At 42.5% G+C, this 27811-nt stretch overlaps 2 protein-coding genes across 3 annotated transcripts; both read left to right on the forward strand.

Annotated features, from left to right (window-relative positions):
* On the forward strand, positions 1 to 5706 carry c1qbp (complement component 1, q subcomponent binding protein). Its single transcript, XM_063203548.1, has 6 exons — positions 1 to 619; positions 1218 to 1368; positions 2090 to 2177; positions 2687 to 2782; positions 4360 to 4485; positions 5394 to 5706. Exons 1-6 carry the CDS (start codon positions 358 to 360, stop codon positions 5541 to 5543), a joined length of 873 nt encoding a protein of 290 aa, XP_063059618.1. The 5' UTR covers positions 1 to 357; the 3' UTR covers positions 5544 to 5706.
* An 83-nt stretch (positions 5707 to 5789) lies between these two features.
* LOC134452887 (carbohydrate-responsive element-binding protein) lies at positions 5790 to 27811 on the forward strand. 2 transcript variants are annotated; one of them, XM_063203546.1, is made up of 18 exons: positions 5790 to 7028; positions 8804 to 8910; positions 9367 to 9449; positions 9963 to 10052; positions 10345 to 10386; positions 14744 to 14900; positions 15588 to 15668; positions 17855 to 18009; positions 18944 to 19361; positions 19628 to 19996; positions 20326 to 20402; positions 21463 to 21745; positions 22010 to 22122; positions 23075 to 23194; positions 24140 to 24267; positions 25390 to 25513; positions 25797 to 25926; positions 26653 to 27811. In XM_063203546.1, exons 1-18 carry the CDS (start codon positions 6688 to 6690, stop codon positions 26778 to 26780), a joined length of 2946 nt encoding a protein of 981 aa, XP_063059616.1. In that variant the 5' UTR covers positions 5790 to 6687; the 3' UTR covers positions 26781 to 27811. The 2 variants fall into 2 exon arrangements, with proteins under 2 accessions (XP_063059616.1, XP_063059617.1); XM_063203547.1 differs by having other exon boundaries at positions 19637 to 19996.

A 27811-nucleotide genomic window follows, 5' to 3' on the forward strand; every position in this document is an offset into this window, starting at 1 on the left:
ATTTGAAAATCTTGTTGTATCTGTACAGGCAATTTATGCCAAAAAAAACCCAAAATGAACATCAAATTTCAGCACCGTTTTTTGTGTGTGCTAACAGGCATCAAATACTGTATCATCACCCCATAGACAACCTAGACTGGCAATATGCATTAACCTTTTTTGTTGATTTAGAACTACATGTCCCAGAATGAATTGGGAATGACCGTGAGCTTCCGGGTCCAAGGTTGAAGTTGAAATTGTGAGGTCATCGTGTCCTTTCCAATCCAGCACCACACGTGTGTATTGTAGTCCTAGGCTGGTCTTCTGCGGAGAGACGAATCAAGAAGTGGGATAAGAACGTCTGGAGTTGAAGTGAAGATGTTTAAGTCCATTTCACGTGCCGTTAGCATTGCTACACGTCTGACAAATAAGACATCTACAGCGTCTGCTACACGCACGGTAGAGCCACTCGTCAGATCCGCATTATGTGTCCCCAGCTCGGCACCTATCCGGCCTTTCACCCGGTCTATCTGGATGATGTGCAATAATGGAGCGGCGTCAGGGTACAGACCAAGACTTTTCACGTCCAAAGGTGTTCTGCCGACAGTGTCGTGTGGATGCGGTGGCCTTCATACGGAAGGTAAGGTAGTTTGACTTAGTTGTTACAGAACTGTTCTTGACTCTTCCTTACTTAGCAATTGAACTGTACGCTATCAGCTAGCAACGCTGCTCTGATGTTGTCATTAAGTTTCCCAAGACCAGCAGCGTCATGGTTTATGATTGTGCCCAGTTATTTAACGGCTTGCTGGTTTAAATTAGTTGCATACAACCTACGTCTCCAGGTTGGTTGGCTACCGACGCAATCAATGAAAATGTCAAGTGGGCTGGTCGGTATTTGTACGGTGCTCCGCATGCCTCATGACGTTTCTAGACCTGGATATTCAAGCATGCAGGCTACTATTTCATAAGCTCATGGGTCATTTTATGTAAATTAAATTATCATATCGAAGACATCCAGTAAAGGTAAAATGTAAGAGATGTGGGAGCTAACAGCCTATAGCTCTATGGATAAGCTAATAGGCACAGTTATCCTCTGCCATCGTCATGTGACCTTGAGTGAAGTAGCCTATCCTACATAACCAATGGATAAGGAGTGTGATTCAATGTTGCATCACTAGTCTACACCAACACATACATCCAACTTCAAATGTGCATCTTCTTGTTCTCTAAAACATTAGGTGACAAAGCTTTCGGAGAATTTCTGAACGACGAAATAAAGGAAGAGAAGAAGATTCAGAAAGGCAAGACACTTCCCAAGATGTCTGGTGGATGGGAGCTGGAGTTGAATGGCACAGAAGCTAAACTTATTAAATCCATTTCTGGAGACAAGTGAGTAAACATAAGTTGATGTGTTTTGAATTATGTGGCCGGGCGATATGTTTTACAGAACAAATGTTAAACACTGCAACAGTAAATGAAGGCCCACCCGGGAAACTCCCATTGTCATTGTGACACAGCACTCACTGCACACACAATGAAATAGCATTTATGCCTAACCCTTGCAAGGGGCCAGTCTCAAACGGCGTGCCAGGGAATAGTGCGGTGGGACGGTAACATGTTCAGGGTACCTCAGAGTAGTGGTCCTTAACCTTTTATCATAAAGCACCCCCTTTCCTGTACCCATGACAAGCCGCGCAACCCCTCCCATACGTCTACACGTGTATACGCACTAAAAAAATGTTTGAAGTAATTAATTACAATGATTCTTGCTTTAGACATTAATCAATACTTTAATGACTTTACATGGGGACCAAAACACATTTTAATTTGGTTAATTACTCCCCCCAGTTACTTAAACCAGCAAGTCTGATGCCCTAACTACTTACCCATGACTGCCCATGATTATAAAGCTGCCATGTGTAAAAAAATAATAAAATTTGTTGTCATGTCCATAGTCCAATCATAGGTGTACAGGTTACATTTCCCTTTTGATTGATGCAACAATTTCTTGCTCAGCCCTAATCAATCATATTGATTCATATACTTTCTGAAGCCTTGTTCAGTTGTTCCCCTGAGTTCAGACAGTCATTCCTGTTTTTCCTCCTTTCAGAGTGACTGTCACATTCAATGTTAACAACAGCATCCCACCCAGCGTGGAGGAAGAACCAGAGCAGGGGCAGAAACCAGCAGAGAACGAGGTAGTCCTTTGATTATCTCACTAAGATGTAAACCGTGTTCACACCTGTATGGATGTCTTTGTAAAGGCATCCTTTTGGACCGATTGTTTACACACATGCAGAATCCTATCTCCCTAGAACGGTTATTTTATTTTAAAACATGTGCTCCTAAAGGAACCCTTTACTGTGGTGATACATATGCTGTGTAAAAGGAATTGCTACATCATTTTTCAAAATCCTCTGTGTGTGCTTCACCAAGGCCATTAGAAAACTGGTATGTCATTTAAAAGGCCATTTGTGTCACTGTGCAGCTCAAGACCTCAAGTAGACGTTGAAGTGCTAACATAAACATCCGACTGCAAGCACATACTATGCAACAACACACACAAGGGACACAACACTGGTCATCTCCATTATAAGTACACACGATGACAAAATTGTGTATTTGTTATGCACACAGACATGAGTATGCAGTAGCTGTTTTGCATCTACATTTAAATACTGTTGTTTAATTGTTTGTTTCTCAACAGCCTGAACTTGTATCATCCCCCAACTTTGTTGTGGAGGTGGTGAAAGGGGGGGCAAGCCAAGCCTTGGTGTTTGACTGTCACTTCCCTGAGGACGAGGTAAGTTTGACGTCTTCAAAAGAATTCCTGCAGTGACTGAGTATTCTCGACCCTGTTTCTTGAAAGCATTGTTGCTAACCAGTTAGCAGCTTACTAGGTTTCCAAAGGGAAAATTGCATTTCTCAACAAAGTAAGTTGCTAACTTAGTATGCAACGTTGTTGTCGAGAAACGCACCCCAGGTTTCAAACCGTGTTGTTGGTCAACAAAACAACAGTTCCCAGGCGCTCAGCAGTATATCTGCAGGAAGAGGAGAACATTTTAAAAGCCTTTATTATATGTGGCTATTCATAATTTAAAATGGCGACATGTTTCGAACACAAAAGTGGTCATCAGGGCAATGGAAAGACTTAGCCTGGGACCTGTTTCTTTGTTGATCGTGGATTTCCCTACCCCAAGAGCACCACTTTGAACTGCTTTTTCTACACCTGTATTGACTTCTCATTTTAGAGTATTGTTGGTATTAGTTTTCAAATAAATTCCTGAATGTTCAGTTCACGTGTGGAACAGCGAAAGAGAGTTTAACCCATTGATGCTAGATGTTGCGTTGCGCAACATTGGCCCTGGCGCCTGGAGCTGCAACATTCAGGCTCATGAGATTTCAGATTTTTTATTAAAAATGTTGGGATGTTAAATCTGAATGAACAGGTTCTAATCGAAGAGGAGGGTCTTAGCTTTTAAATAAAATTAGTTTTTTATATGCTAAAAAAAATCAACTGTTCACTGGGGAATGTTGATCATGGAGGAGTGCTGCTTCACTTTATTCTCTTTAGCAGGTGCCAAGGTCTGCCAAAGATTCCAAGGCACACTGCTGGTGAAGTTAAAAAGCCTTTAGTTAAACAAACAAATTGCGACTACTGTCTTCTTCAGAGCCTAAACACTGACTAATTCCCAAGTCCCTATAACAAGGAGAAGGAGAATACTTTGAGATGAACTGTTCTTTGTGGCCCTTATGAAGTGATTACTTTAGTCCTCATAAGTAGTATAATTGTTTTTAACTTGTGTGTGATGTTTTTATGTGTGACATGGTGCACCACCAACTGACTGATAGGTGGAGTCTATGCACCTGCCATTTAGTCCTACTTGATTACCTGAGCCTTCTCCTTGTTATAGGGACTTGGGAATTAGTCAGTGTTTAGGCTCTGAAGAAGACAGTAGTCGCAACGCGTCAGCCCGTTTAATTAAAGGCTTTTTAAGTTCACCAGCAGTGTGCCTTAGAATCTTTGGCAGATCTTATCAACAGCCACAACTGGAGATAAGTCTGACCATAATTTTAAGAAAATTAGTTTCTTGTTTTTATGTGTTTCAAATGCTGAGATATTTAGATTTGTATTGGCTGACGGTACCTTTTCCCAAAAATGGCTTAGGCATTGAGCACCCATTTCTGCAAGTGCTTCAGGCATCAATGGGTTAAATGACTCGTGCATAAAATGAATATTGCCACCATTCAGTTTAACATTTAGAATATTCATTGCATTTTACTACACTTGTTGTCACTTCAAATGAGACCACACTGTACTGTGCTAGACATACACTGATTTTGAACCCATTGAGTTAAGGAGCTTTTCCTTCCCGGCAGATTGGCCATGGTGAGGGTGAGGAGGAGAGTGATATCTTTGCCATTCGGGAAGTCAGCTTTCAGTCGGCCGGGGACTCGGACTGGAAGGAGACAAGCTACACACTCAACACAGACTCCTTAGACTGGGTAAGACTCCACCGAAGAATCGTATAGTAGAGTAAAGACGCATCAAGCCCATACTTTTCTTGTATCCATGTGACGTCTGGTGAACGCCCCTTTCAGAGAGCTTAGGTTAGGAGACCTTTAGAGAATAAATGTGGCGGTAGCGCACATCTTATGTAAGCCGCCACCAAACACCAGAGAAGGAGGAGGTAACAACGCCCCCTTAGGGGGCCGAAATTGAGCACACTCCTTTGCTATGAGTGGTCTGGGTTTGGGGTATCTTGCTCTACTAGACAATTTTTTGTCTCCACACATGCACCCTTGCCCTGGTGGTGGATGTCAAATTGTTAGTAAAATGCTATATTTTGTCTTCATTATATGTAAAGTGCTCTAGTGGACTCGTGTGGTCAGCAGAATCAATCAATACAATAGCATTCTTATTTTCATCGACAAATTTGATAAGCCAACGCTTCTGTTACGGCCAGTGCAAAGGCTAAAATCGAAAGTCTCCTTTGCCTTTGAGTGTGATGTCAACACAGTTTTACTTTGCTCTTGATTTGAAGTTGTGGTGTGTTAGAAATGAAGGAGTTGAGTAATACTTTGTTGAAACGGAAAGTCAACTTCAGATACATCTCACACATTACTCGATTTTGACATGAGCTTAGCAGCAAGACTTCATTTCATCTGGCAATTATATCAGAATTCAATCAATCATTTTGATAAGAATGTGTGAGATAGAAGGGAAGGATCATACCATCCATAGCTGAAATGGAGTTTGAAACGGCTATCACTTTAGTAAACTGCAGTCATATTAGTAGCATCCCTGGACAGTCTAGGCATTTTATCTACAACAAATGGTCAATGAGCAAAAGTCACACAGTGCGTAATTGTTTTTTGTTCGGCCTGCTTGTCTCTGCCTTTGTGCGCTGTAGGCCCTGTATGACCATCTGATGGACTTCCTGGCTGACCGCGGAGTAGACAACACCTTCGCCGATGAGCTGATGGAATTCAGCACTGCCCTGGAGCACCAGGAGTACATCAAGTTCCTGGAGGACCTGAACGGTTTCGTAAAGTGTAGCTAAATGTGACAAAAGCCTTGTTTAGTTTCCCGTATGGTACCCCAATGTAAAGCCACCACCACCTCCCACCTCTAATTATTATTGTGTAAAGAAGAACTATGAAGACGTGTTATTTTTATTACATTGAATTTATTAAAACTGTGACCCATTTTTTTGTGGAAAACGATTTGTGTGGATAACATTTTGTTATTAACTAGTTGTTACCAGCTATTTGCATTCAGATAATAGAACATTGCGAGATGATACAATATTGGGTGCCCAGCAAGTGAAACTGATTGACTGAATTGACGTGGCTTATAAGACAAACGGCACTGAAAAACACTCTTTGCTACATGGACAGTATACTTGTGCTATGGATGATCACACTTGATCTAAAATTATTTTTACTGACATGAATAAGATGGAAGTTTAAGATGCATGATCCATCTAAACCTGAGTGGTCACAGAATTGTTTGTGGCACTTTACTGTATGGCACTATACAGTATAGTGCAGTTGTCCTTTTCTGGTCAGATGGAAACGTGACATGTCCAAAATCCATTTGGATTGTATTGAGTGACTCGAGCTCGAGCAACAGAATGTTGCTTGTTGATGTCTTAAGTTATTAGATGCATAATTTAATCAGTTAAATTTGCTTCTGTAATAAAACACTGTTCAAACAGGAAAATGACCATACCCCTTATTCTCTACACACTCTTGCATCCCAGCAGGTGTCTGCCATAATATGTGAACATCTGTGCAAATTTACGTAGACAAGACTTGTGAGACTTGGGATGAGAAGAGATTTCAATTTCATTTACTGTAGCCTACTGTTAAGTGTATTGACACAAATGATGTCATGCATTCTCATTGATTGTGAAACAGTAGAAATGCAATATAGGCCTATTAATCAACTAATCTTAATCCATAGCTTCAAAATATTATGAAGTTGTACTCCACTTATTGAGATGTTACTGATTGAGAAAACAATGAGGCATGTTATTTCGAAAGTATGTTGGGAGACCACCAGAGGTGGCAGTCTTGCGCCTGTGAGGTCGTGTAAGTTCCTCGCTGATCAATCCACCACAGAGAACTAAAGTGCATCTGGACTCTTGACAGTTCAGATCAACAGCAGGGTATCTGTCCAGACTAACTCACCAATTGGGAAGAATGGCTAAAGCCGGGAGAAGACCTACTAATTTCTCCGAACATTCCGAGAAGAACCCGCTGCCTGATTCGGAGTCGGATTCAGAAGACGAGCTGGCAAATGTTGCCGTCGGACCGTACATGGGTTCCGTCCTGCGTTCCCAAGTGATTCACAGTGGACACTTCATGGTATCTTCTCCTCACAGCGATGCTACCATTCGCAGAAGAAAAAGTGGAGCAACCGACTACAACACTGCGAACAGGACTGGGTGTCAGACTTACAGATTTGGTCCATTCAGCTCTGGGAGTCTTAGCATCGACCCAACGCTCACACGTTTGTTTGAGTGCATGACACTGGCATACAGGTAGGTAGGGGTAATTCACTGACCTTAAAAAGAATCACCAGCAGGTCCGCAAAATGACACTAGCCTACCCGTCTTCCAGTAATGGTCCTCCAACGGTGGCTCTAAGGCCTTAAGTGAATATACAATAATAATAATAATAATAACAATAACATAGTAGCCTAATTAAAACAAGTTTTTTTTTCTTCATATGACCCGTCAGACAGTGGGAATGTAGTCTAAACAGAGCAGGCTACACTGTAGCCTAACCCAGCATTACAGTTGTATCAAGCATTATTTTGTAAAATTATGACAATTCAAAGCAGATAGGCAAAACAAAGTAACTGGCACACATTTGGGAAGACACCAGTCACTTGCAAACCATGTACTGTATACAATTGAGGTCAAATATGTTCAAAGGGCCAAAGAATACACATAGGAAGTCTGTCTGGACTTTGGATAGAATTGGCACTGTGGCAATCAGTAGGGAGTTACAGAGTAACTGAGTTAGGATGAAAAATATCCCAAAGGCCTGCTCTTAAGAGACAGCTTTTGCAACAGATGACACAATTGCTTTTGTGGTGTCTCACCCCTATCCCTGTTAACTTTCTCTAAAACAAACACTTGTGCCTTTTCACATTATTACCAGCTCCTACCAGCCTTTCAATGTTTTCTTAATGTGACTTTGAATTATGCAATATAAAACACTATTGCACTGTAAACTGCACTTGCCAAGAATAATTGATATGCCAGCTGTAGACCGGATTTATTGTTACATTGTGTGCCAATTCTGGCTGTCACTTTGAAAACTTGCCTGATATGCAAAGTAGAAGTGTTAGGTGAAGTTTCAGATGTTTCATGCAACTTATTTTTTTAGTGTGTAAACTGATATTTCAGCACCATAGACAAAAATGATGTTTACCCATATAAGTTATAATTATTTATATGCACATACAGCATATGCTTGACTTAAATAGACATACTGTCTTTAATGCACACACTTGTGCATATTCTACTCAAAAGCTATGAAGTTTTCCCAAACATTAACAGCTTCATCAATTGATCATTCATCTGTCCTATGGAAATAAACAAGCTCAGTCTGGCCAGCGAAGTGAAGGCCTGTTTATTTAATCTACCTTGTAATGTGCTGTGTTCGCATTTCTGGTCGAGGACACAAGTGGTCTTTCCTTGTTTTTACCATTTAGGTGTACACACTGTCTAGAAAATGATTCACTTTTGCTTCTGAGCAACCAGTGGAAGACCTGTTGGTTCTCCTGAACGTTTCCTCATCATTTCACACTGTAGGATGGATCATGTGGAAATGCAGGCTTTTAGTAGGCTCATTAATGGAGATCCCCATGTCATTGTCACCTCAGCATTTCATGACAAATGGGTAAATGACATGCCGCACCTGAAAGGTTATTTGCACTTAGTCTACTATGTGCCGTGAGCCATAAGGAAGACAGATGAATAACAGGATAGGGACCACTTTTCTCATTTTCACCTCCCCAAACCCCTTTGTCATTCCACCTCACCAAACCATCCATCTGTTGTGCTGGTTTTTTTTTACATGCTGAGCTGAAAAAGATGTGCAGATTTGCAATACGTTTGTCATTCATGATAAATAAAGCTTCCCTCCTGAGTCTGATTCTTGACCAGGCCAGAGCAGTACAGTTCAGTTCAGAACTTCAGTGTTGTTGTTCAGTACTGTATATAGACGTGCCCTTTGGTCCCATTTGGTAATCACTGAAATATCTATTATGCAATTTGTCTGTCGTTTGTCATTGTTTGTCTTTTAGTGGGAAGATCGTTTCACCAAAATGGAAGTCTTTCAAAGGCCTTCGTCTGCTGTGGTGGGACAAGATACGGCTCAACAATGGAATATGGCGGGCCTGGTTTATCCAGTGTAAGTGGGTGGTGGTGGGGTTGGGGAGGGGACATGTACACACCTCCTCCTAGCCCTACCAAAGAGCCTGGCCCAGGTCCACCCCAGATCATACTCCACCCACCCCTACTGTACTTCTGATAAGCAACAGACGCCACTTTGTCTCTCAGAGAATGAATGGCCAAGGGCCTCTCCATAAAAAAGGAACTTGTAAATTATGAAAATGAAAGGGATGTTGTTAACGTTTGCAACAAAAAAGAAAACGGAAAAAAACTCTTGACTGGAGTGCCCCAAAGTGTTACTAAGTGAAAGTTATACCGTACATATTGTGCCACTCGCCTGTTCTGTTTTTCATACAGAGTAGTTCACAATAGTGGGTAATCTTTGGCGACTAAATCCTCAGATTCAGACTCATAAGTTGCCCATAACTCGTCAGTAATAATCATATTTTTGCACATTTTCTGTATCATACTTTAGATGTAGAGAAAAGGAAGAACCCTGTGTGTGGCTTCGTAACACCTCTGGAAGGTCTGGAAGCAGACGCTCATCGCAAACCTGAGGTGAGAGACCTGGGACTTCCTCTGCCACTGACATAATACAATATGTTATAACCACAGCTGTGTCTATTCTGACCTGTTGCATCACATGGTTCTGGAGCACCTGGTGAATGGTCAAGCACGCCTCACCCATTTGGAACATGTAATGTATGTTGTAATGTCATGCTAACATGACTCGGATACAGGGGCGGTTTTACAATAAGGGCAAGTGTACGGCAACTGCCTTGGGCCCCTCCAACTTCCCTGAACCAGACCAGCTCCTCTGTCCCGCTAAATCGGCCACTGCTTGGATAAATGACAATACTCTATAAGCACAATACACTGTATTACGATGAGATCCCATACAAAAAAAGAATTACACAAAACTTCTAAGATTTGTATAGCACTTTTGTGTCAATGGTCTTGTAGCTTTACCTATACAAAGACCATGAAGTTGTATCTAATCAAATCTACCGTCTGAGTGTTCCCTGTTTTCACTGACATTATGTGAACCTTTGTCTGGTTTTGTGGTGGAAGGCAATTGTTTTGGAGGGAAACTACTGGAAACGTAGGATTGAAGTGGTCATCAAGGAGTATCACAAATGGAGAATTTATTACAAGAAAAGGGTTGGTATTTATCTACGTCCCATTTACGCTTTGACCTTGTATTATGTTAATATTGTGAGTGCCTTATTTGTATAGGTGCTAAAGCGTTTTACTATGACAATGTAGATGTATTGCAATACATTGTGTACCTTTGGATAAAAGTGTCTTCTAAATGTAATGTAATGTACTGTAAATATCTTAACTGTACAAAACAGAGATTATTGATGAAACTACACGGTAGCTCATTGTGTTGTAGTTTTATTTTATATGAGCATGTTTGTTTAATTAATTTTTACTATGTTTTCTGTTCCAGCTACAAAAAAACAAAGATGGGCTTCTGCCAGTTCTACCAAAGGTAAGGAATACTACTACTACTACTACTACTACTACTACTACTACTAATAATAATAATAATACATTTTATTTGGAAGCCCCTTTCTAAACACTCAACTTGAGTCAAGGTCACTGTGCAACATTAAAATCAAGCATCAATTTAAAGGTACTATGAATCATAGTAGTAGTAGAAGACAACATCAACAATAGACAGTGCAAGGATTGCACTAACCTCTCTCAAATTCTCTCTCAAATTGTTGTGCACATCACTTTCTGCTATGGCTACTTTGTCCTGGCCTGGATCTTGCCCGGCCTGTAGTTCGGCGCAGCTTTGTGAGCTCCACTCCGTGTGTATTGAGTACCACCAGGGGACTCCAAAGCTACACACACACACACACAGAGGTCTGATAGGAAACAAGCCTCTGTCCAAAATGTTCATTTGTGTACCGCAGGCTACTGTACATGGTTCACCATCAGTGGTGAAAGTAGACGGCTGTGATCCAGTGCATAGCAAAACCGGTGTAAAATTTACAGCCGGTGCCCAGTACAGGTAAAAGCATAGGGTTAATTCTGGCCAAAAACCCACATTTGAAAAAAGTAAGGTACGATTATGAAGTAGAAAACGCATGCAACAGACTCTTTGAGACGCCACTGGTAGCACTGGTAAGACTACTTTCACCCCATCATATTCTGAGGAAGTGGTAGTTGCACTGGTGGGTGCACCTTTACAGCCTGGGAACTCCCATACTGCCTTTAGTTCTACACAATCGTTACTGATCTACACTGATGCAGACAACACACACAACTGAGTGTTTCTCTGTGTCTCTCCACTCTCCACTGCTGAAAGGACAGAAGATTGTGAATTGTTTGGCGCGTTTTTTTTTTCTTAAAAAAAAAAGTTTTTAAAAATCACGATATGAATATTGACTGAAATTATCATCCTGATATTGTTTGATATTTCCCATAATCAGGGAGCAGCCCTAGTCTCAAGGACCAGCATGTCCAAGCTGCTTAAATCTGACCAGTGTTAGGATGAGGATGCTATAGTGATGTCCAGCTGCATTTACAGTACTTTAGTAGGTCAGAAAGCTCAGTTCATGTTGACTGAGGTCCCGAGAGCAACTATTCTTAGGCCTTCATATCTCCACTCTGCTTTTGTCAGTGTGTGCTGCATGTGTGTTTGTGGGAGCGCTGTTGACAGTGACAACAACAAAAAAAGAAAGAAAAGAAAGAGAATGATTAAATTTCTCGGCGAGAACTTGCGTCACTACTCTGGAGTAAATGATTCATTTTATCTCCCCCTCCTACGCTAGGGCCCTAATCTTTCCTCTTGCAGTCTGCGTAGCGGTGCCACTGCTGACTCCCAGTAATGTCACTTTTAATCAAATCTGACCTACTTCTGGATACACCTGCATTGTGTGGTGGGCAGCGCACGACCAGTTTAGGAGTCAGTGTGTTGGTGTGCTAATTTTTGTGTGTGTGTGTGTGTGTGTGTGTGTGTGTGTGTGTGTGTGTGTGTGTGTGTGTGTGTGTGTGTGTGTGTGTGTGTGTGTGTGTGTGTGTGTGTGTGTTTTCTCCTACATATTCATGTAGTTTGTGTTTCATGGGGGAAACTCTTAGCTGACGTATGTGCAGAGTGTCATATGTGTCATATGAAGTCCCCTCACGTGCATGAAGTCCCCTTCCCCCAACCAGCCAGAATGAGGACCCTCACTCACTCGCAGTCTGGTGCCGTGAAGTATTCATACGAGCATAGGATGGCTTCTTTGGTCAAGGAGTTCATTTCATGTGTTACATGCATTCATTTCACTTGTCTTTATTTTGTGACTCCTGTCCATAAACTAACCAAGCCAAAATTGATATAAAGTACATTACCAAATAGATGTTCAGTGCATCAAGCATTCTGAACCCTCTGATAACCGAAACACTGTATGATATGACTGAAAAAAATAAATGAGTGAAATGCAGTAGGTAAGGTAAGAAGGCAAGCCTAAAACCCGAGGCAGTGTGTAAAAACAGTATGTACTGTATGGTACTATAGGCAAATATTGCTTGAAAGTAATAACATAATGAAGTTAAGTAATATAGCATTTATTACAGAGCAATGTGAAATAATTACAGGTACAGCTGCATTCTTTATTTCAGTTACAACGAGATCTAAACGTTGCTAAAAAAAAATGGTTTGTTACCTTGTGCAGAGGCTTTCATTTAACGTTCATTTAACATTTAACGAAATTTTGAAACTTGAAAGACTTTGAAATCTTACTGTCCTTGCAAGACATGGCTGATGGAGAAGCTTACCTTCTTATCGCTCAGAACATTCATATACATTTTTAATCCTATCATATAGCGTTTCAGTTTCCACAATAGACACAGTTGCTGCAATATCACCTGCGTGTGATTTTTCTTATCATCCTTTTATGATAGAGTGTTTATGTTTTGCCCAGTGTGGTCTCTGGATGCTGTTCTTTTCTGTCCCAGCGGAGGGCAGTAGAGCTTCCTGTCTGTCTGCACGTGAGGAATAGTTGAACCAGGTCAGGGACAAAAGACTGTAGCCTTCATTGAGATGGAGAATCACAAAAAATAGAGGGAAAATGAAATGAAAGAATAATGGGATGAGGTTTTCCAGTGGTTCACCCGTTTATATTAAACTGCATTCATTAAGGTCCTTACGCACTGACACACATGCATATGCACGGAAACACAAGCACACGCACACACTACCACCTTCACTTCAGCAGCCACCCACTTCAATTTTTTTCTTTCTCTCTCTCTCTCTCTCTGAGAAAGCCAAAAAACTCATTCTATAATTTCCTTCCTTTTGTCAAAGACAGCAGCTAAAGAGAAATAAAGGAAGGAGGCTGGCGTTGGGCTGAGACGTAATCATAAACACTTCCGCCTGACTCTGGGCATCTCCTATAAATGTGGGGCCCTGCTCTCAGCTTTTACTCTTTATGATTAGTGACTGGCCACGGATGAGAGATGCGGCCCTTTCTAGCAACTCAGAGATAAGTCTGTTGGGATTTTACACCTGTGTGAGTAAGTATCTGTGTTGGTTTGTTCTTTTCTTTTTACATGTAAATGCACCTTGGATTTTTCACCTGGGAAATTTTGATTGCTGGTGCAAGTGCATGTGAAAACGCATTTATTCCAATTTGGATACGATTTTTTACAGCGGTTTGTGACTGTCTGTAAGATGTGTGTCTGTCTTGTATATGGCAGGCCCCTCATATGGAAACCTTCTGTGGATTTTTACCTCACTTCTGCTTTGTGTTTTTTCCCTTCTGATGAGTCTTGGATGTTGATGGCCAACAATGGAATATTTTTTTCTGAAATCCTTGGAGCTTCTTGCACCACATTTTGATACACAGGGCTGGGAATAGTTTGATAGTCTATGTAGTTGATTTTCTGGATGATAACATGCCTACTCAGAGTGTTTTCTTGAACACAGTCAAAGAATTTCTTGTTTTTGTGCTCGTTTGGGTGAGGCCTGGGCCTCAACTAGTGACACTTCATGAGGCATGTCATGTAAGCGCACCACTGTCATCCCTTATCCTCTTTAAGGCAAAGAGGGACTTGGGTGGCCTTTTATTCTTTTCAAAATATTGGGGAAGGTCCCCCTCCAGAGAGATTTCAATAGCAGTATCATTGCACTTTATGGTCACTGAACTTGTCACGCCTGCCTAACAATAACTTAGCTCACCCTTTTCTCTAAACCAGGTATTTCGGAGGCTGCATGGGTGTGAATTTTTTCCTCAGTACTCTTCGTTTTGTGGATTCTATATTATCAATGAGTAAGAAAGATCTGAAATGCCCCAAATAAATGTACTGATATCAGTGTTTTCTGCAGAGATTTTGTTAGTCTTATTTTGTTAGTCAGCTTATTTATAAAGCCGTGTCTTAAGGGGTTAAGGAGTTTTAATATCATATTTCATGACAAACTGTACAACACAGTCAAGGTGGTGGCCACCTTGACTTGACCTTGACTGTGTTGTACAGTTTGTCATGAAATATGATATTAAAACTCCTTAACCCCTTAAGACACGGCTTTATAAATAAGCTGTTATCAGTATGGCAATGACGTAATGTATTACCAAAGGCCCTGTGCACTGTCATAGTAGTGTAGTAGGCGTACTATAGTAGTTAACTTTCAATGTCTATTACGGCGTGCCACAGGAGGTACGGCGTGCATTAAGGGGCTACAGTATACATTTTTATGGAAGCAACTTTAGAAATTACATTCACAACACAAAGTCTTTATCTTCCCAGGGGACCTAGTGAAGTTGACAGGCATTTTGTGATCAAAGTGGGCTCCTTAACAATAAAGTGCTGGGGAAAACCCTGGGCCTGAATCTTGAGTGCCCTTCTGATTCCTCCAGGGACCAATCGGGCGTGCCGGTTTGGAGAAATGGTCCAATCAGATGTACCAGGAGCCTGACCCCCTGGAGGAGCTGGACTGCTTCCTGTCGGACATCTCGGATACGCTGTTCACCATGACCCAGAAGTCCAGTTCATGGGGCGACGAGCGGCACAGTGGTGAGTGGGACAATGCAGGGGCTTATGGGTATGGCACAGGCCTTCTTACTGTGATTACCTAGCTCCAGGGTGCGACTCCTGATCTCTCAGAATTCCGTGGAAGGGACACGGATCTTTGGGACATGAAATCCGTGACAGTTTCACAGATTTTGCCAAAATTCCATGCCCCTGGTCACGGAATCGTTTTTTGTGACTGATTCACGGAAGTTCTTTCTATATTCCTAAAGCACTTAGAAAATAGCTAGAGGAATTTAAGTTGTGCCCTGACCAAAACAGTCCCTTACTGTAACCTGTCAGTAAAGACATGTTTTTTGTCATTAGAAAAATCCTGAGAACACACAAGACTGGTGAAAGATAGAGCAGTGGGAATATAGAGAAAGCATTTCCATGTGTCCATCAAGGAAAACAACTCTATGTCCATGGGCACAGAATATTGGCAAAATCCTTGATTTGATTTTGTGTCCTCAAGGTCCGTGTCCATTCCACGGAATTCTTACAGATCATGTTGCGCCATAAGTTCGCTGTGACACATAAATGAAAAAAAAAACAAAGAAAGAAAGAATGAATGAAGGAAGGTTAATGAATTAATTGATTGATTGATTGATTGATTGATTGGTTGTTTATTTCAAACAAACAAACAATCCAACAAACAAACAGTTAATGGCATGTCACAATTGTTCTCCTCAGCTTACACCAGTAATGCAGATATGATCCAGCCAGGACTGACGCCGCTACAGCCCAGCTTGGATGATTTCATGGACATACCAGGTAGGTGTACTGTGACTGATATCCGAAAACTATAATCTTTTCACTTTCGTCTATTTATCTCTACAGATGCATATGATATACATTGCACATTAGCCTTGCTTATTCTGTACTTCACATATTTGTGGCTTGTCCCTTTCCCAAGTTGCTTTAAGGTAAAAATGGAAATGTGCTTTGTAATGAAATATACGTAGCTTGTGCACTTATACTTGTGTGTGGTGGACAAATGCCTACGCAAGCTAAAAGTTGTCAATGGAAAATGAATGAATTCAGAGCCTTAAAACACATGACTCAGCAAATAGAACACTGTCTCCCACAGAGCAAGTAGCATTGTGTGGTGCTGCAGGTTGAAAAAGTGGGGTCAATGCAAGTGGATGTGTGTGTATGTGTACGTATGTGTGAAATTAATCAATTTGTGGTGCTCGATTTTCATTCTGTAGTTCTGCACCACAGAATGATCTGCATGGGAAACAATGTAGTGTACAACGAGCAGTTTGTGGTGCTGAACTTGTGCTTCACAGTTCATGATTCAAATCAATCATTGGTGTGAATTCACTGGGGTTTCTGTTGTATACTGTACTTTATTTTCATTAATGTAATTGAAAGCATACTATAGATTTTTGTTTGATAAACTAAGGATGGAAAAATGATACAATCTTATACAGTGATTTCTCTGACTAAGTGTATATATATGAGGGGAATTACAAGTGACAAGTTGTATATATGTAGGGATGGGAATAGTCTCTCTCTCTGTCTCTCTGTCTCTCTCTCGCCCCTCCTCTCTCTCTGCCTGTGCAATAGGTTAGTCAGAGGTCGGTCTATGGGTTGGGTGGCAAAAAAGTGGAAGTGTGGAATTGGAAGGGGATGTGGTGCATAGGCATCTAATTTGGAGGGAGGAGGGGGGGCACATGACATGGAGGGAAATCCTCAAGGATCACCGGAAGGTCATGCTCATTCACATTCATGCCGGTTGCAAAATCGTTCAATTTATTGCACCTTTTTTCCTGGTCATTGAGTACATTACATCTGTCATAATATACATGCGGCACAAAATCACTCTATTTTTGTTTCCTCAGTCACTGGTCATCGATTACATTTTGAACTCTACGGGTAGAAGCGTAACCAAAAACTACTATTGCACTGTAATCTAATTTAGTGTTGTCTCTAAGGCCCGACCGGTATAGCATGTGGTGTACTGTTATCAGATTTCACCCCCAGGTGGCGCACTTCTATAACAAATTAGCTGTGAAAATCTGATGTGATGACTTGTGAAGACAAGTCTATCATACTGCTGTAGAGTGTGTAGTTTCTTTTAGTTCAGAGTGAGTAGAATCGCTGAGTAGGCAAATATATTTCTTTTGGTTTAGTTTTTTCCCCTCCCCTACCACTTCACCAAGTGAACAGTTCAATACAAAGTGCATGTTAATCTGTGTTGAGGAAAAGAAAGGTCTAGAATAGTCAATATTTTGCCTCTCTCCTTGATGTGTAATACATGTAGCCTAGCGCAGCCAAACCCGTACAGCAAAAAAAATCAATTTGCGGTCGCTAGGGGGCGTCTAGATTTCTAGGCTATAATACATGCCCTCCTCTTAAAATGTTGTGCTTCACTTTGAAACTGCCTAACTGACACAGGCTACCATCTTCCTGGGCGTAGACAAAAACACAAGGAAAAATATAGAAAATGAGATGTTGCATTGCATCAGGATGCTGCTTCCATTGATTCAATACTTTATGTCAGGGGTGTCGAACTGAAATTCACAGTGGCCAAACTCTAAAGATGGGATGAAGTTGCGTGCCGAATTCAATATTTGCTAAAAGTTGCACTGAAAGTGTCCATAACGTACACACACTAGAACTAGGCAAACAACACATTCCTATCATATATATTTATGCCTTCATAGATTCTGTGCTAGTATGGGCTGCTACACAAACCTGGACCTGCTGATAATTCTTGTGATACCCACAGATTTGCCTTCAAGTCATATTTTCTATGTACGGTGCTGGTATTAATGTTGTGTGTGGGCCAACAGTAATACACATTTGAAATTATCTCGCAGGCCTGAGTTTGACATCCCTACTTTACGTGTTGTTAGTTGGGGATGTCTGATAAAAAATAGAGGCTGTGTAAGTCTGTGTGTGAAAATTCAAGCAAAGTGAGATTGACTCACTCTCTTGTGTACTCTCCACAGACATCTTCACCAGCTACAGGGGCCAGGCCCTGGACCAGGGCTACTATGCTGACTATGGCTACTTCGAGAGCTCCACAGGGGGGGCCTTCAGCAGCTCTGCTACCCCCACCGTGAGCACTTCTCAGCTGCACTCTGACCCACCCCAGCTGGACCAGGTAGGATGTGCATGTCTAACAGACGATCAAAATAAATTGCATGATCTCTGATTATTATGAACAATGATTAGCACTAGGATACAGTTTATACATGGTCATTATTCAGAGAAAAAGAAATGTATCATCTCCACCAAGGAGGTTATGAAATTGTCTGATTATGTGTACGTTTGTTTGAATGTTTGCAGTGCCTGTGTGTGTTTCTGTGCACAGTAGTATGCTTTAAACCATTATAGAATAGTCATTAAAAGTTATATTTACTGAAAATGAATTTGTGTGAGACATTACTGAAATGATTTTAAGCTTTTAACTTGTGTCCACGCAGTGAGGTGAATTCATACTCAAATTAGAGTTGGCCTTGAAATGCGTTGAATATGTCGTTAGAGGCAAGTTGGTTGTACAGATTCTGGTATTTTCAAATCATGTCTTTGAGTGGGCGCAGACACAGAGAGTGCAATGACCTTTAGACAAATGTGACTTCTCCTCATGCAGTTAGTCTGTCATTTGTATTCATGCACAATTTGCTTAAAATGGAACCGATGAAATGTTAATGCAACAACTGTCAATCACAGTCATTTCAATTCCTTGTTTTCTTAACATCAGACTAAATCTGCCATAGCCTTTGATGCAAGGGCAAAATGTATTCAAGCTCCAACATGAAGCCCAGTTCTTTTTTCCAGTTGTTTTTGGGTTAACTGAATTTTCACTGAATACTCATACCTCGTGTTTTTCCTGTGCTTTTTGCACACATTTTTATTTGACTTTTTAAAGCCTTGGTGAAGGCCATTTCAGGCCTTTGTTTGCAATTTTAATGTGTTCTAGAATGAATTAGCTCAGTTTCATCAAAATCTTTCTAATGAAGAAGAGTATTGCCTTTGATGACTTCTAAACCGTGCTATGTGTTTTTCTTTGTTTGTTTGTTATGTTTTGTTCCTAGCCAAGTCTGTCATCAGAGAGGCAGTCAACACCTTCATCCTCCGACACCATCTCAGGCCCCCACTATCACCACCACAGGTCGCATCTCACCACCGACATAACCTTTGACCCCACCGCCTTGGCCTGTGACCACAAGTTCAAAGGTCACCAAGAATACGGCTCTCAAAGCGAGTGCTGCAGCACGACCGCTGGCCTGGAGGTGAACGAGGTGGCCCTGTACCGGCAGCATGCGTCCTCAGCATACGCACCTCCGGCCATCTCCATGCCCTCCTCCTCTGCCGAGGAGAACCCTTACCTGTACCCCGGGCCGTGCCTGAGGTACAGCACCAGCACCATGGGCACCTCCACCGTCATCACCCACACTGACCCCACCATCAGCCTGCTGGGCTGCCAGGAGCCACGGCTGCATGACTGCTCTGGTACGCCTGCGATTTACTCATTTATAGACACTAGATTGCTATTATTGTTATCTATTTCTTCTATTTCCTGCAGTTATACTGACTAAATATATTATATTATGAGTATATTTGGTATTTGACGTACTCTCTGACTCAACTTTTTCTTTGTCTTTAATGTTTTATGTTTTTGTACTTTGCCTTTGTCTTCTGAAAATGTTTTACAATTGTATTATATCACATTAACTTGTATTGTGCATTGAATGTGTTTTATCAATAAACCTGCCTAGTCTTGACAGTCAGCAACACCGGAGATGGCACTGGCAGCGGCGGCGGCAGCAGCGGAGGTGGTGGTGGTGGTGGTGGGTATCCTTCAGCTGCCTGTGCCCTCCAGCCAGGCTACCTACCAGCCAGCATTGCCATCACCGCCACTGCTGCTGGCCCACTGCAGCCCACTCTGCCTGGACCCAGCATGTCCCACTTCTTCTCAGTACCCCTGCAGCCCTCCCCATCCACCAGCAGGGGGAAGCACAAGCGCAAGTCGGAGGGGGCCCGCGGGGCTGGTGGCCTGGTGGCCTCTGCGATGCCCGTACCCGTGCCTGCACCTGCACAGCAGACCAGCTGCCTGGCCAAACTGCTCTCCGCCAGCACTCATGAACGTACGTGGGCCTGTGATTTCCAGGTTTTCTGTCTTTACAGGAATGTTTATTTGTCGTATACATAGAGACACTTGTCACATGTAATGAAATGAATGGCCTGTGCAAACAAGTGTGCAGAAGAAAGGTGTTTGTGTCAGTGTGAGTGTGTAGTACGTTTGTAGTTTAATGGTTTGCTAATGGTTTGAGGAAAAAAATCCTTTTTATACTACAAGCCCCTCTTTCTGATGTGTTTTTGGTAGTAGCATTCATGAAATTTGGGTGTTGTGTGACATCAAGACTGTATTTGTAAAATGTGTGATCAGTCTGCATCTGCTTTGTCTACTGTATAGGAAAACCTGCACTGTCTTTCGATCCACCTCTTCATAGTCCAAAAGGGGCCAAAGCCACCTCTCCTCTTTCACTGCCGGTAAGTGCCCAACTTCTTTCCACACAGACAAAGGTCAAGTAGCCTCTTACTTCTGATAGGCCCGTCGACGGGCCTATTCACTCTTTGCTGAAACACTCTATTACATCATAACAACATTGCTATGACAATGCAGAGAGTCTTGAGTTATCGTTGAAGACTTGCTCATTACCATTTTGGTGACAATAAGGTTATGAAACAGAGGCTCTGCGCTAAAGGGTTTTAAGATACTAACATATGCAAGCACTTTAGCAGCATACACAGTAAGTTCTAACAATTTAACATCAGAGATTCGATGTAACATCTTCTACAGTGTATTTGATCCAAGAGTACGTGCTAAGTGTTTAAATGACACCGTAGTTGATGAAACGTGGGTCTAACTTTTTTTTCTCGGCAATAACCTCTGTTTGTTGGGAACACAACATAAATTGTGAACAGTAGGAATGATAAGTCATCCACAGTAAGCCTCTTGTTTACCACTTGGAGGATGTTGAAAACACTAATTGGGAACTCGTCACATTCATATTTTTGCCATTGTAGCGAAGGGGAGTAGACTAGAGTCGCCCTGCGGGGACTCAAACTCTGACCTCCTGTGGTACCGAACTAGGGCTCTGACAACTCTACTCCCCACAAATGGTGTCTGAAGTGGGGTGACCAGCCATGAGGTTTTCGGAGGCGCACCCAGCTGTGTTAGCCATACGACGGACCCCAGGATGGATAACCCTAGTGTGAGGGACCCCAGCATGGATTGTGGGGCATCCTTGAATGGGAGAAATATGATATGAGTGGTAAATAATATGAAATAAATATGAAATATGGGTGGTACGTGAGGGACACCGAGTGTGTGTTAAGCATATGGGTCTGCCTCCCAAAGGGGAAGGCAATATGATGGAATGGCCACCACCAGGGTTGTGAGTGTACTCTGACTGTCTCGCCAATGAGCCTGGCTCTTTCCTGTGCTGTAGGCCCCAATTTGGTACCCCAGAAGGTCCGGGTTCGAATCCCGGCATGGCAACTGTACTCCCCTTCACTACAGCCGTATTATTTTGTTTGCCTTGATCAGGTGAGCAGCACAATGTCCTCAGGTCGTGGAGCTTCTCACCTACCCATGAGCAGTCACCATTGGTCCACGGCAGACTCATCCCTGTCCCTGTCACTCTGCCAGATGTCATCGGCAGCAGTGACACGCGGGCACCACAGAGCTCCTCCATCCTCGACGGCGTCCCAGGCCTCTCAGGCGTCTGCCGTCACTGCCCTCCTCACCCAGGGTCCTCCACTCCTCATCCCCAAGACAGAGAAGCTGTCTCCAGTCAAGATCTGCGGCACAGAGGGCAGAGGCTTAACAGGTGCGGTGCATTGCATGAATTTGTTTATGTCACTAAGTTTGCCTATTTGGAAAAGATAAGGGAAAACATTTGGCAGCATTTTTTACGATATCTTCAGTTTGTGATTTACTATGCTATGAATTCATGAGTAGTGTTACATAAATCAGTACGCAGTAAATGTTGTGAGCTGTGTAAAGCTTGTGAAGTGAGCACCTCAGTCTAGGGAGACTGAAAGGAATTAAATCAGCCTGTGAATGTTGGTGTTATGTTCTCTGTTTGTGTCAGTCAATTTCCCTGGTAGCTCGGGCCAGACATCTCCCACTCACCCCCTGGATAAGACGCCCAACCCAGAGTCTCCACACTCCCTAGCTGCTCACGCCAAGACTGAGCCAAACAGGGTAAGCCTACTGCACTAGCCAAGTTAGCTAGACGAACCCACCTAGCAGCAGAACATACTGAATTTATTGTCTGGTGGGTTGGTCTAGCATTGCACCCTAGGGGTCAACCGGGCCCCAATCACAGAACTCTATATAGAGTAGAACATTCTTTTCCTGTTTGATCCTGTGTGTGACAAGACTGTGACATTCTATTGTGTGCAGTTAAGAAGTTTGAACCTATTTGAATTCCAGGCATTGCCAGTGGTGCAATGTCAGTCTATTCCACTTTTCATGTCATAATATGGCTTGCCAAGCTATAAGTCAACTGTACCACTTTTATCTGCTTCGCCGAACACTTCAATATCAATCACCATAATATTATGGTCTAGTCTAAAGAACCATAAAATTAAGGTACTCCCAGAAAGAGTGTAGATATTTTGTCATATTTGAGTTTGTTGCAAATATGCTTATTCGTGATGGATGACCGACCTAAATTTTATTTCAAAGTGCCAGGAGGTTTGAGTCACTTGGCAAAAGAGCAGCAAGTTATGCCTGATGTGCTTTTTGGCAACCCTGCCTGCTTCTGAGCGACAACCAGCTTTGCCGCTCCACTCATCATGTTGACCTAGAATATCAATCAGCTTGCAACTTTTCCAAAGAACCTCAAGCCAGCCAAGTAACCCATATGAAAAATGAAGTAACTTGTCTGTTGTGAAATATATATTTTTATTTTTCTGTTAGATACTATAACTTTTTTTATGAGAGATAGGAATCTTATGAGACAGTTATGTTTTTATTGCATAGGACAGTAGTTTTAATAATACATTTATACATTAGGCTGTGTGCACTTTTAACACGCTACTATGAACTGCCTGTACTGTGTATAGTAACAATAAAGGCTCATTCCTTTCTTTTCTTTTCCATTCTATTCTATTCTATTATTTTCCATTCTATTCTATTCTTTGTTTTACAGACAGAAACCAGACGGATCACTCACATCTCTGCAGAGCAGAAGAGGCGATTCAATATCAAGTTGGGATTTGACACGTTAAACAACCTTGTGACTAGCCTGAGCTCACAGCCCAGTATAAAGGTTTGGATGATGTTGAGTTCTTTTCCAATATTGATTTAGAAAAAAAGTGTTTTTATTGTGCTTCTTCTCAGTTAATGACTGTAATATAACAACACTGTTTTGTTTATTGAATAAGGTAAGGGGGAAAATCAGATTGCAGTTCCAATTGACACAATGAAAATTGCACTTAAAATGTTTTTTCATAGCATTTTGGATAAGAACTCATTGAAGTGGCCCTCTTGGTGGTAAACCTTGGTGGATCGTTTTGTTTACTGACTGTGAAATAAGTGTACTGTAAAAGCGTGTGCTCTGAATTTTTGTAAACATCCACAAAAATGTTTTCCCCCTGAGGCCTTGTTGTCTCACACACTGTAAGAAGCTATAAACTACAAAGTTAATTTGTGTGTACATGGTAGTTGAGACACTTCTCATTCCTATCTTGTCTGCTAGGAAACAAACTGCCAGTTTGCTCAAAGGCATACTTAACCTTAATCCAGATAGGAAATAAACCATCAGACAAACATGTGTAGCATAGTAAATAGCATTGGCCACTCAACGAACTCTGTGTAATAACTGTGTAATCAATAAATTAGTATTGGTGTTGTGCACTTTTATCTCTTCAGAACATATTGCCTAAGCTAGTGCAGTACTCACATGCGCTTATTCAGCAATAAAAGTGCTTAAGAGAGAGAGTGTGTGTGTGTGTGTGTGTGTGTGTGTGTGTGTGTGTGTGTGTGTGTGTGTGTGTGTGTGTGTGTGTGTGTGTGTGTGTGCGTGTGCGCGCGCACACTCGTGTGTGTGTGTGTGTGTGTGTGTGTGTGTGTGCGTGCTCGCGCTCGTCTATCCGAGTGTGCGTGTGTGTGTGTGTGTGTGTGTGTGTGTGTGTGTGTGTGTGTGTGTGTGTGTGTGTGTGTGTGTGTGTGTGTGTGTGTGTGTGTGTGTGTGAATTCCCTCTGCTCTGTGTAGATCAGCAAGGCTACCACCCTGCAGAAGACGGCGGAGTATGTCAGTAAGATGCAGCAGGAGAGGGCCCAGCTGCATGAGGAGGCACACAGACTCAGAGAAGAGATCATGGCCCTCAACTCAGCCATTGGGTAAGGAGAGAGAGAGAGAGAGAGAGAGAGAGAGGGCACACAGACTCAGAGAAGAGGTCATGGCACTCAACTCAGCCATCGGGTAAAATAATTGAATTTCAAAACACCTTTATTACATAGAATTCGATTCAAAAGCACCAGTGTGCTATGCAGCCAAATGCATCCACATTGTTCATTAGTTTTTAGAAATGAAAATTAAATTAAATTAAATTAAATTAAAATACACAATCTTTTGTTCCTTCATCTAACATCCAGTATATAGCCATTTTGGCTTGTCCCACCAGGAAATTCAACAGTTGACACTTATTGTGCACACATATTCTGCACATATTTTGAACCAAAAATTAAGGACATAACGGAAAAAAGAAAGAGAGAGAGGAGGTACACAGACTCAGAGAGGAGATCATGGCTCTCAACTCAGCCATTAGGTAAGAAGAGAGGGGTGAGGAAGAGAGAGGAAGTGGGAAAGTACGGAGGGATGAAAGGGAGAAGGGAAGAAGGGGGTGGTGAATGTTATGACTAATACTTAATATTAAATCCATTCTCTGAATGAACACTCCTTCAATACTTTGAGTCAAATAAAACGTTTTGCAGTTTGTGTTGGGTGTCCCCTCTGCAGGGTGTGTCAGCACCACACACACACACACACACACACACACACACACACACACACACACACACACACACACACACACACACACACACACCTTTAACACTTCAGAGAGTTAAATGTAAAGCCCCCATAGTGTATCATGTCATGTTGTGTTTTATGAAAGTGAAAGTGAAAGCCCATTGGGAAACTCCAACTCCCATTGTCATTGTGACACAGCACTCCACAGCATACAAGTGAATACTGCACACTGCACACAACGAAATTGCATTTATGCCTCACCCGTGCAAGGGGGCAGCCCTCAGTGGCGCCCCATGGGGAGCAGTGCGGTGGGACGGTACCATGCTCAGGGTACCTCAGTCATGGAGGAGGATGGGGGAGAGCACTGGTTGATTACTCCCCCCACCAACCTGGCGGGTCGGGAGTCGAACTGGCAACCTCTGGGATGCAAGTCTGACGCCCTAACCGCTCACCCATGACTTTATGTTTGTGTTATTGTGTCCTCTGTGCAGTGTGTGCCAGCAGCAGCTCCCGGCCACCGGGGTGCCCATCGCCCCACAGCGCTTTGACCACATGAGGGAGCGCTTCAGGGAGTACGTCAGGGCACAGACGCTGCAGAACTGGAAGTTCTGGGTCGTATCCTCTCTCTAGCTACCAGTAGCATGGCTAAAGGGATTATAATCCCTATAATGTGCTGCGTGTGGGTGTGTGTGTGTGTGTGTGTGTGTGTGTCTGTGTGTGTGTGTGTGTGTGTGTGTGTGTGTGTCTGTGTGTGTGTGTGTGTGTGTGTGTGTGTGTGTGTGTGTGTGTGTGTGTGTGTGTGTCTGTGTCTGTGTCTGTGTCTGTGTGTGTGTACTTGCTTGTGTATAAGTGAGTCCCAGTCTGGATGTGATTCTCCTGAGCCTGATCCCCTCTGCAGTTCAGCATCATTATCGAGCCCCTGTTTGAGTCCTTCAACAGCATGGTGTCCCAGGCCAGCCGGGAGGAGCTGTGTCGCACCACACTCTCATGGCTAGAGCAGCACTGCGCCCTGCCTGCCCTCAGACCCAGTAAGGCACACGCACGCACACGCACACACACACACACACACACACACACACACACACACACACACACACACACACACACACACACACACACACACACGCATACATAGCACACACACACACACACACACACGCACACACACACACGCATACATACACATATGCATACACATACACACACACACACACCCACACGCATATGCATATATATACTACATACAGATGCATACACATATAAAGGAATGCATACACATACACACATTTTGTTTATGAAAGTATGTACACACACACACACACACACACACACACACACACACACACACACACACACACACACACACACACACACACACACACACACACACATACATTACATACAGATGCATACACATATAAAGGAATATATACACATACACACATATTGTTAATGAAAGTACTTGCACGCACACGCACACACACACACACACACACACACGTTGGTTGTCTAAAACCTTGTGCCAATATCTTGAACTGGATTACATATAGGCCTTATTTTCATTTTTGACGTGCCTATAGTTTGTGATTTGTAGGGATATACAGAATAGAAGGTATACATTATCTAGCCAACCTCAACCCAGCTATATCAGTTATCTGCATTGTGTGTGAAAGATACGTGTGAACAGTTTTTTTAATCTTAATGACGTGTTTTTCTTTCCTTTCCTTTCCTTTCTGTTTTCTCTGATTGGTCAGCTGTCCTGAACTCACTCCGCCTCCTTAGCACCTCCACCTCCATCCTGACTGACCCCGCCCTCGTCCCCGACCAAGCCAATCAGGCTGTCTGCCAGCCCCACCCTTCACACCACAGCTACACCCACTGACCTCTGACCCGGAAGCACAACACTGTCAGAGAGCCTGCCAAGTTAGCCAAGGAACCGTCATCCACATTGTCATTATACTGTACTGTACACTTCATAGATATGAACACCAGATGCCGCGTTTAGCGTTTTTGGCGCTGCTGTCTTGCCGATGTCCTATGTTTTTCCTAGATGTTTTAGCGCCACATACAGGATAATGTGCTGATTGCATTTGCCTTTCATTGATGACAGCGTTATACCGGCTAAACATGGCAGTGATCTGACTTACACAGGACTGGTCAACGCGGCCTCTAGTGTTGCAATCTATGGTCATTATAAATATGAATGCCTAACGGGTTGGCTGGCCCGTCCATAGACATTGTATGTCTGTATTTCATCCGTATCCAAAATGCTCACTCGCGCACACATAGTGCAATATGTAACGTAACAGTTAGCCAAGGAAAACACACAGTGCCAAAATATTCCTTTGACGTATGGATGACCAGTTAGGGCCTTGATTAATATAATGTGTATTATATTTACAACATACTGTATGCAACATGTATCACCATACGACCTGAGCTGCAAGTATTCATGAATATGCTATAACCACTGTCTGTGTTTCTCTCAGTTTTGTGTGTGTGTGTGTGTGTGTGTGTGTGTGTGTGTGTGTGTGTGTGTGTGTGTGTGTGTGTGTGTGTGTGTGTGTGTGTGTGTGTGTGTGTGTGTGTGTCCATCCGTCCATTCGAGTGTGTGTGTTTTCGTGGTGTGAGAGATCATGCAACATACAGTATATAACATGACCTGCAAGTATTGATGGCTATTACTACGGTTTCCCACTGTGAAATAAAATCACAGTCTTGAAAGACAGAACGCCTGGCGACTCAGGGATTTACATCTCAAATCTAGATATGATTCTCACATTGCCACTGTGTAACCATGGACTTTCTAAATGTAGTCGTCACCTACAAACTGAAAAAAGTGTATTGCATTGTTTGTTACTGTTATTTCAAAAGCTTTAAGTTCAGCAATTATGTTCTATTAAAATTGCAGAT

The sequence above is a fragment of the Engraulis encrasicolus genome, chromosome 7 (genome assembly GCF_034702125.1).
Source record: "Engraulis encrasicolus isolate BLACKSEA-1 chromosome 7, IST_EnEncr_1.0, whole genome shotgun sequence".
Classification (NCBI taxonomy): Eukaryota; Metazoa; Chordata; class Actinopteri; order Clupeiformes; family Engraulidae; genus Engraulis; species Engraulis encrasicolus.

Bases quoted from the DNA above. Each gene is read 5' to 3' on its own strand.
- c1qbp (XM_063203548.1), top strand. From the start codon at position 358: ATGTTTAAGTCCATTTCACGTGCCGTTAGCATTGCTACACGTCTGACA. The intron at 620-1,217 runs GTAAGGTAGTTT...CTAAAACATTAG, and splicing joins CGGTGGCCTTCATACGGAAG to GTGACAAAGCTTTCGGAGAA. The intron at 1,369-2,089 runs GTGAGTAAACAT...TCCTCCTTTCAG, and splicing joins AAATCCATTTCTGGAGACAA to AGTGACTGTCACATTCAATG.
- LOC134452887 (XM_063203546.1), top strand. From the start codon at position 6,688: ATGGCTAAAGCCGGGAGAAGACCTACTAATTTCTCCGAACATTCCGAG. The intron at 9,450-9,962 runs GTGAGAGACCTG...TTGTGGTGGAAG, and splicing joins ACGCTCATCGCAAACCTGAG to GCAATTGTTTTGGAGGGAAA. The intron at 15,669-17,854 runs GTAGGTGTACTG...TACTCTCCACAG, and splicing joins TGATTTCATGGACATACCAG to ACATCTTCACCAGCTACAGG.